At 49.0% G+C, this 9,879-nt stretch overlaps 1 protein-coding gene across 1 annotated transcript in view; it reads left to right on the forward strand.

Annotated features, from left to right (window-relative positions):
- LOC136662198 (indolethylamine N-methyltransferase-like) overlaps window positions 1–9,538 on the forward strand; it is a 28,339-nt gene extending 18,801 nt beyond the window's left edge. The window contains exon 2 of the mRNA XM_066639315.1: window positions 8,076–9,538. Coding sequence (XP_066495412.1) covers window positions 8,076–8,502 — 427 coding nt within the window. The 3' untranslated portion in view covers window positions 8,503–9,538. The remainder of the gene's footprint in view (window positions 1–8,075) is intronic.
- The last annotated feature ends 341 nt before the right edge of the window (window positions 9,539–9,879 follow it).

Consider the following 9,879-nt stretch of genomic DNA (forward strand, 5'->3'; position numbering starts at 1 on the left):
TACAAATGAACAAGTGGAAAGTCCAACCACAACTTGAATTCTCAAGACACTACAAACCTCTGGATTTATGGTGATTTACCTGGGGCTTGTGCAATAAGCAAACACTGGCATTCTGACCAAGGAGACAGTTTTTTCTTTGTGATGGGGGGGGGGCATACATTCAGATGCTGGATGAGGTGAGTGAAAGCGCCCCTCCCCTGCTGTGTGAGTGTGTGGGGGGCGGCAGAGCATCTGTGAGTGTAAGAGAAGGGGGGAGCCTGTGTGTGTGAGAGAGGGGGGAAAGTGTTTGTGTTGCAGAGAAGTTGTGATGCTCCAGGCTTGGAGGGGAGAGAGAGAGAGGCTGTGATGCTCCAGGCTTGGGGGGGGGGAGAGAGGCTGTGATGCTCCAGGCTTTGGGGGGGGGAGAGAGAGGCTGTGATGCTCCAGGTTTGGGGGGAGAGAGGATGTGGTGCTCCAGGCTTTGGGGGGGGGGGAGAGAGAGGCTGTGATGCTCCAGGCTTGGGGGGGGAGAGAGGCTGTGATGCTCCAGGCTTTGGGGGGGGAGAGAGAGGCTGTGATGCTCCAGGTTTGGGGGGAGAGAGGATGTGGTGCTCCAGGCTTGGGGTGGGGGGAAAGAGAGGCTGTGATGCTCCAGGCTTGGGGGGGGGAAGAGGCTTTCCTGGGAGTAAGCCCCCCTGACTCTAATGGGACTTACTTCAGAGTAGGCATGCACAGGATTGGGCAGCGAGACTGCCACCCCACCCACGCTTTCCTGGAAGTGAGCCCCAGTGACTCTGAGACTTACTTCTGAGTAGACACACAGGCTTGGGCTCCCTCCAGCGCTGCCACAGTCCACGCGGGCGCTGAGGGAATGCAGGAGCCCCCCAACCAGCTCAGCCTCTGACTGCCCAGGGAAGCCGAGCAGAGCAGAGTGAGCGGGCAGGGGGCGGGGCCAGGACCAGGGCGGAGGTTTTTTGTTTTTTTTTTGCAGTATTCGCTCCATAAGACGCACACACTTTTCCCCCCACTTTTTGGGGCGGAAAAAGTGCGTCTTATGGAGCGAAAAATACGGTACATCATATTATTCTTTAAATCCAGCCCGATTCCGTTTGCAATCAGTTCTGTGTACCTCTATTTACATGGGATTCCGCTTCAGAACATTGTTGCAAACAGGAATTTATAATGGACTCTTGCAAAATTTTATCAGCAAAGTTTATAGCGGACTCTTGCAAAATTATCAAAATTTTAACACTAGAATTCAGAGAACGCCAAATGTGTTGCAATCAGGGATGTGGTCAGGGGCAATGCAAAGACTGGGGCTCCCAGACTTCTCCTACTCTGACACTGACAGCAAAAGTGCTCAGGTATTGCCTCTGAACCTTTCTTCAGGTGACAGAGAAGAAAAATCAGGCTCAGCAAGGAACGAACTGAAACCTTTGATTGTGTGCATATGTTAGTGTCTAGGACGAGGCCATTGTCTTTCCAAAGGACCACCTGAGAGACTGTATGCAGCTCATGTGTGTAGCTCAAGATTGAGAGGGGTGTCCACTCAAGGGCAAGCCTTCTCTATAGTGGTGCCAGAACTATGGAACTCTCTCCCACATGACTTTTCAGAGAGGGCTCAAAACATGCCTGTTTCATCTGGCCTTCGGCTGCTGAGTGATTATTTGCTCTTTACGCCTCTGAAATTCTGCTGTGGCTTGACTCCCTACTCCAGTAGTTCCCAAATGTTTTAGCACTAGGACCCACTTTTTAGAGTGACAATCTGTCTGGGACCCACCGGAAGTGATGTCATGGCCGGAAATGACATCATCAAGCAAATAAAATAAAATAATTATAATTAAAGTAAAACAAATAATTAAATAAGGGGAGATGAGATGGTGAATTCAGCCCTGTTCCACCAAGTGAATGCTCTCTGAAGGCTGGGGAAGGGAGAAGAGGGTAGCAGATGTAGAGGAGGGGCTGCAAAAATGGCTCACTCTCTTCCACTGGGAATGGATCAGGCCTGCTGTTTCCTCCCTCCATGAGCTGTTTGGGTGGCACAGACAGCAAGATGCTTGGCCCTGCTACCGGCTTCCCTGGCTTGTGCCTGTTGGTGCCCAACAGTCTGGGAGGGCAGGACTGACCGAAGAGGAAGAGAAGAGCTTGGAAAGGAGACTGAGAATCAAGGCCAGGAGGGAAGAGGGGCTGAAGGAGACCAAGGCTCAGAGGAAAAGTAGCCCAAGTGAACTGCATGGCTGAGTAGGGAGGTCATATGGCAGTCGCTCCTGCTTCCCTTACTACATGTTTGCTTTCTTTAGGGTTTCTCCTTGAGCCTCAAACAGCAAGCAGGTGGAGCTATGCCAGCAGACCTTTTCCCTGTAGCTCATCTCTGCTGTTTAAGGTGAGTGAGCCTTGCTGGTTCCAAAGCTGACAGTCTGGACTTTGTGGTCATGTCCTTCTCTGCATGGTCCCTCCAGTTTCCATGCACTTTGGTGAGCTGTTGAATCCTGCCATTGTTTGAGTCCTGGCCTCTGACACACAGGGTGCCCAACTTCACCTTGCAAAGTTCCAGGCACTGTCCAAAGGCTGAATTTAAAAGTCCACGGCTGAGAAGCGTCTCTCTGTCTTGAAGGAGGGCTGGTTCAAGCAGCCTTTTCTGTCTCCAGGGCTGCAGTGGTTCCCTGACAACTTTGCAAAGATTTCAAGGAGCGCCACTGAATCCCATACTTGCTTTTCATTTCCTGTAGGGACTGATGGCCAGAGAAGGAGGCCAAGCTAAGAAAAGCCATCTGGCATGTTTTCAAATGTGACATCCATCAAACCAACCCAATGGATTTCCATCTTTTCTCCCCAGGACAGTTGCCTGCTCTCCACAGGAAGTTTGGGAGATATTCTCTGTTAATACCAAACTGTTACCAGTAGAAGGGAAGGGACAGGTTGGGGTAGGGCCCTTGGAGTACAAAGAGTGGAGTTGAATAAGGGAACATTCCAGCCAGGAAGGGAGCAGAGGGCTTCTTGGAGACACTCACAGGCTCAGAGACACCATGGAGGGGAACTATACTGGGAAAGATGTTTGCAGGCAGCATTTTGTCCCAAAAGATTACTTATGAATATACTATTCTTTTAGCTCTGGTAACCAGGAGGATAGCAACATCTTAAGTTCAGTTTGAAAAGTCTTCACGAGGCTTTTACTTTGGGCAAGTATCTCGATTATTGCTTGTGCCATGGCTGTGACTGTAGCACAAAGAAGACATTTCCAAAGGATGTTATGTGAGCATGCACAACCTGCAGGTTTTGTGGTAGAAAACTGTTTCCCTTTCTGGTCTCGGAATGAGAGGGCTCAGTTTTCCTTCCCCTCTGAAGTGATCCTCTTGGGAAAGGAAGGGAGTTCAAAGAGAGCCCACCAGGAGATTGAATCTGAGCCCAGTACTTCCTCACCTGCCTTCCATCACTTTGGAATGGAGGAAAGAGTTTGGATTCTGACCTAAAGGGCACATGTTCCAGAGGGATGCTCATCCAATGCCATGAGCCCCCATGATATTTTCTATGTCCAGTTTGAGTTATCTGTGAGAAGTATCAAAGGAATATCAAGGGGTGTCAAGGTGATGCTGTGCCTTCTTCATAACTGGGTAGCAGAGGGAGGATGTCGGCAACTCCGGCTTTTCTCATGCCTTTGTAATACATTGTACTGTACCTACTGAGGCCCCCTCCTCCATCAAGGAGGTCCGTTGGCCACCTTCCAGTCCTCTGGCAGGGAGACTGATTGGCAGGTCAAGTTACCATTTTTTTGCTAGTGGATCAGCAAGGTCTCCTTTGAGTTCCTTAAGAAGGTCACTTCAGGTCAGGGTTTCTAACCGAGATTTTCCGCAGTGACAGGAGATGCAAAGAAAGTGTTCAGCTTCTCTGCAACCTCCAGAGCCTGTTTAATGTCCCTTTTTCCTCCCTCGTTATTGAGCCGTCCAACTGCGTCCCTGGCAGATTTCCTGCTTTTGCTGAATTTCTTCTTCTTTGCCTGGATGCTGTTAACCAGGTGTTCTTCATAGTATCTTTCCCACCTTCTCCATGTCTGCTTGTGTTGCTCTTGCCACAGTTTCCTTTTTGTTCTTCTCATTTGGGCAGGACGTATGTTTTCTGATGGCTTTCCCCCCAAACTGGGAAACATTCACTTGTTTCAGTTGCTGGTTCTCTAGAGAAGCCAGCCGCGAGCCTGGAGTTTGAAAATACCAGCACCATCAGGACGGAAATCAGGTTGCCACAAAGATAAGGCCTGTTTTTTCCTTTTGTAGGAGTGACGTCACAGAGCCCGTGACTTCTGAAAAATAGCTGCTTGTGGTCAACACCTCCGGCATTCAGTCACCGCTAGACTGTGCAATATAGTTGTTTGTGTCTTGTATCTAATCATGAGTTGCTTGTATTAGAGTCTAATGATTAGATAGAGACAAATTAAAATATACTGAATGCAAGTGTTCTTGAGTATTTGAAAGACTCAATATGAGACCTTCCAATAGCAGTGCTGGGAAATGCAGTTTATCCCCCTGAAAAGAAAATCTCTGGATGAAATTAGCCTTATTTGTGATGAGACCAACTATTAACTGGACTGTACTTCTGGGAAGAGATCATGTGCGCTCTCTCTCTCTCTCTCTCTCTCTCTCTCTCTCTCTCTCTCTCTCTCTCTCTCTGTGTTGTCATGTGACTTTTTAAAAATGGACAATAGTTTTACAACTATGTTCTGCATACATGCCACAAAATGGAACCCTGGGAGTATATTTCAGAGTCCACCCAAAACAGGCCAAGCCCAGGTCCTTCCAAGTGCTGCACTGCATTGTGTAACATCCAAATCATCATCACCAAGCCAGTCATTTTCACTGCAGTCCTTGCCCCTCCCCTTGAAGGTTCTGGATTGCACAAGTATGGCAGGCCATGGCTAATTATAAACATGATATGGAATGGGTTGATTGAAAGAACTCCCTCTCTGCTTATAAAATCCTAAGGGGAAGGCAGAAAAATAGCAAGTACAAAAGGTCTGTTCATCTCTAAGGAGAGCAGAGCATTATACACTTTCTTCAAGGATCATGGAGGTGATTTTCACTGGGAAAGACTTTTATGCACAACATTTTGCTCCAAAAGACTATATGGAAGGATATTACTCTTTAAGGCCGGAGAAGGAGGCAGAAAACGCCCTCTTAACTTTTCGCCTAAAAAACCTCCACCAGGCCTTCACTGTGGGTAAGTGCAAACGACTTTTATTTATCAGTCAGTCTGAACCTTTAATGGCATATATAAAATAGCAGTTACAGTTTCAGATACGTCATGATGGTAATAGTGAAATATTCCCCTGTGCTCCATATCTTAATCTGCTGTTCTTCAACACTAATGGAAAGGCCCTTCGTTTCTCTGGATATTCTAGCAGATAGAGATACCTGGCAGACTGACTGGCCGTGATTGAAATCTGGATATTCAGGGGTAAACAAGTCTTGTTTGCCAAGCTTAGCAGTTCCTGCCATTGGATATCTACTATAAGCCTTTTTTAGATGACTTCCATTTAAGGCAAGGAGCCAAGGGAATCAATTCCAATGCCCATCATCCTGACTTTTTTCCCCCCTGAGGTTAGAAGAGCCCACTAAGGGAAGCCCATCTTCCTGAAGGCAGCAAAGCAAACTGTTCTGATTTCCAATATAATGGACTCTAAGCCAGAACTTCAATGTTGTCAGCCATGCCCATGTTTCAATCAGGAGTGTTCCAGGGCTGTTGCAAAAATAACATGCCTAGAGCAGAGGTGCTCAATAGGTGGATCGCGATCTACTGGTAGATCGCGAGGCAAAATGAGTAGATCGCGGAGTGCCGACCCCCCCCTTCAGGTGCCTCTGGGAGGAAACACTGGGAGTAAGGCCCATTGTACTCAATGGGGCTTACTCCCAGGTAAGTGTGGCTAGGATTGCAGCCTCACAGCCTAATCCTAGGCATGTCTACTCAGGAGTAAGTCCTGTTATACTCAGTGGGGCTCAAGGTACACCAACATACATTGTACACATAAATGTTATATGTTATGATGGCGCGAACATTGTAAAAAAAACTCTGGTAGATCTCCGGGCCTTGCTGGGTTTCAAAGTAGCTCTCAAGCCAAAAAAGTGTGAGCACCCCTGGCCTAGAGTAAGGGGTCTTGAATGGGACTGCATGCTCTGGTTTGCTAAGCCCACTTGTGCTTTCAGCTCTTCTTCTCTTTGCCTAGTCTGGATAGTCATAGCTTGTCCTTCAAAGACAAGGAATTCCATGTACAGTCGAGCCCCTGAGAGGAATTTTGTAAGGGAGTACAAAGTTTCTTTTTGGGCCCCTTCCCAAAGGGGGAGGAGAGGGGGAGGGTAGTGACAGCCGGAATAGTCTTTGGAGCCCAGGTCTACCAGGCTTCCCAAAGCAGAGTCCAAGTGCAACCGCCCGCACTGCACAAGCAGTTAGGTACAGCAATACGGAACCAAACACATTCCTCAGTCTCTCTAAAATCTTTTAAATACATAGAATCATTGCAGAAAATTGACTTCATCATACTTGCACCACTTGTAACCTATTCTCCTACCATGTCTGCTGCCTTGCTGTCCTTCAAGATACCTTCAAGATGCTTGTTTCAGGTCATCCTTCAGCATGATGCAGAAGCGGGGGGGGGGGGGGAAGTTAGCTGGAATGCCCATGAGATGTGGGACATGTGATAGGACTCGTCATTTCAAGTCCAGGCTCGTTTTTACAGTCACATGCCCTGAGTCATGAGTCGGGGTCAGCAATATCCATGACTTGAGTCGACATGAGTCATCTAAAAACGTGTGTTTGGGTGATTTGAGTCGAGTTACCACGAATTGAGTTCCCATCCCTGGAAAGCAGTTCCTTTCCCAGCTCCCCCCCCCCCACCAGCCAAATTCAACCTTTGCTGCTCTTTCTACTTCTCTCCCTGGCCCCTCACAAGCTACTCCACTCGTTTGATGTTTTATCATTTCACACCCTGATCACAGATGAATGAATCCTGTTTAGGTGGCTGGTTTAGACCTTCCTCCCCACAAACCCTGGAGCAGCCACATGAAAATATGCATGTAATTGGGTATTCTTGAACTCTGCACTGGACACTGGACACTGAGACACTGAGAGAGATTCTGGGCCAGCACTAGCCAGGAGCCCCAGAGTCTTGCCTGGAACCCTTCCTTGGATGGCCCTGGCTGTGTGGCCTGATTGTAGTCACCCAGGAAACATGGCTGACAAGTGCACCAAGGGGGGTCTTGTGATGTTCTCACTTAGATGGAATCAAAGGAGACACCCTGATAGATATTGGAAGCGGCCCCTCCATCTACCAGTTCGTTTCTGCCTGCAAATCCTTCTGTGAGATCATTGCCACGGATTACACTGACCAGAACCGGGAAGAGATGCAGCGCTGGCTGAAGAAGGAGCCGGGCGCTTTCGACTGGAGCCCGGTGGTGAAATACATGTGTGAGCTTGGAGGGGGACAGGTATGGGGAAGCACGTCAGGTGGGCCGCTGGGGAAAGCTGGTGGCGGAATCAGAAGGGCCTGGTCTAGTCCTGCTGGGTTGTTATAATGTCCCCATGTCCTTCCCTCAGTCCTTCAGATAGTCGCTGACACAGCAAGTGTTGAATAATCATGTTATGTCAGTTTCTGTGTGACCAGAGGAGATCCCTGCACAAGGCTGGCTGAGCTGCTGCTGCTTTGAGCGATGGTCTAGAAGAGGTGGCAGAGGAGCCCCCAGGCCCCTTGGAGGGGGAGGGGTGCGTCAGACACATCTGACCTCCTTCTCCAGTGGCCCTGCTAGAACCATGGGGTGGAGCTGGAGGGGTGCCCACTGCTGCCATCTCCTTTAAACTGGTCGAGTGGGGAGCATATTGGGAGCAGACAGGATCACTCCAAGAATCCTCTCCACCTGAAAAGAGGTGGTGGAGGCAGCAGAGGAGGGGAAGCAATGATAAATGATAAAGGAGGGATGGGATGGGGGGGGGGCCTTTGGGTGTGAGTCGTGTCAGTGGAATGTGGGGCTTTTACAGGCTTTGGGGTGAACCAGTTGAAGAAGCAGGGATGGAGGTTCGGGGAGGCTTTGCCACACTGACCTTGCCTCTTCCCTCAGGGAAAAGTGGGCTGAGAAGGAAGAGCTGCTCCGAAGAACCATCAAGCAGGTCCTGAAGTGCGACGTGACCCTGCCCAACCCTTTGGCCCCGGTGGAGCTTCCACCAGCAGACTGCCTGCTCTCCAACTTGTGTCTTGAAACGGCCTGCAAAGACCAGCCTGCCTTCTGCTCTGCCCTGAGGAACATCAGCACCCTTCTCAAACCCGGGGGCCACCTGGTCTTGTTCTCCATGCTAGAGGATAACTTCTACATGGTTGGCCAGCGCCGGTTCTTTTGCCTGTCCTTGGAACGGAAGTTTCTGAAAGAAGCTGTGGTGCAGGCAGGATTTGATATCAAGTGGCTCAAGGAGACCCAGTTTAGCATCCCGTTGCCCACAACTGATGCCAAGGGGGTCTGTGCAACGGTTGCCCAGAAATGTCTGTGCTGAAGGGAAAGAGGTGGAGGAAATGGGGAGAAGTAAAACTAACAACAACAATTTTATTACAGGTCTGTCCCCCCTAACTGCAAATTCCAATCTTTTGGATTTAACACACCACTGGTTCCGAACCCACAGACCTGAGCTCCCAGGTGCAAAAACTGGAAATGCCATGCCAGCACTTCCAGAGGCCTTTCCGAGTCCTGCAGAGGCTGTGCATGGCCTTTGTGGGCCTCAGAACATCTCTGGTTGCGTCCAAAAGTAATATTGGCCAGCCCCGGTGGATTTGCTTATCAGTAGGTTTCAGTATCCATGGGGGGTTCTTTGTGAATACCGAAGTCCTACTGCAATTGTTGCAGTGTTTTGGAGTGCCTGGACTCACCAGGTGCTGTGCAGAAAATTAAAGCTCAAATCTTGTGTGCAGGATGACAATCCAAACGTGCAGACAAGAGGGGGTGGTCACAAAGCAGGGCCTTTTGGGTTGCAGCCCCAGGTTATGAAGCCCCAACCCTCTTGGTGCTTGCTTAGTCCCACACAGTCAGCCTTCCTCAATGTGGTTAAAACCATTCTGCCAGGCAGGCTGTTCTGTGTCATTGATGCTCCCAAATGGTGGGTTGTTGGAGCCCTTTTCCGCTCATCATCTCTTTTGGAGATGAATTGAATTGGTTGAGTTTTATTGTCTGTCTTGTTCTTTATTTCCATTTTCCTATTCCTATTTTTGATGATGCTATTGATTATTGTGTGCATGTATGTGTGTGAACTATTGTGTAAGCCACTTTGAAGGCCCATCTGGGGGCAGAGAGTGTTCTGACCTTTTTCCTTGTGCTGCTTCCCTGGGCTTAATTTCTACCTTTCCCTACCCCCATCTCATCCCAGCTGCTTGTAGCCTGGCTGGAGAAGTAACTACAGAGACCCTCCAAGCGACTGCATTTCTTCCCCAGGGGTCTGGTAGCAACTGTGTGGAAGAGGCCCAATTAAGCAGCGCAGGTAGAAATGCTGAACCCCTTTCCCACCCCAGTGATGCTTTCCAGGACACATTAGCAGCCTCCCCCCCCCCCCCACACACAGAGAGAGAGAGAGAGAGAGAGAGAGAGAGAGAGAGAGAGAGATGTGCAGAAGAAGAGGATGGAAAATCTGATTGTGAATCTCTTGCAGCACCTCCAATCTGAACTCAAATGTTCTTTGTACTTTGTGTACACTCCTGAACTGCTCAAAAACAGGGTTTGAACTGTTTGACCACAAGGCAGGGTAGTATATAGGTCAAACCACGGAACAAGCTAACAGCAGAACTTCAAGGCACCTTTCAGAGAAGTTACCCACATGAGTGAAATGTCAGGCACGAAGGGGACTTTTTGTATTCTAATGTGTTTGAAATGCTATAAATTGTAG

This window comes from Tiliqua scincoides, chromosome 11 (genome assembly GCF_035046505.1).
Source record: "Tiliqua scincoides isolate rTilSci1 chromosome 11, rTilSci1.hap2, whole genome shotgun sequence".
In the NCBI taxonomy this organism is placed as follows: Eukaryota; Metazoa; Chordata; class Lepidosauria; order Squamata; family Scincidae; genus Tiliqua; species Tiliqua scincoides.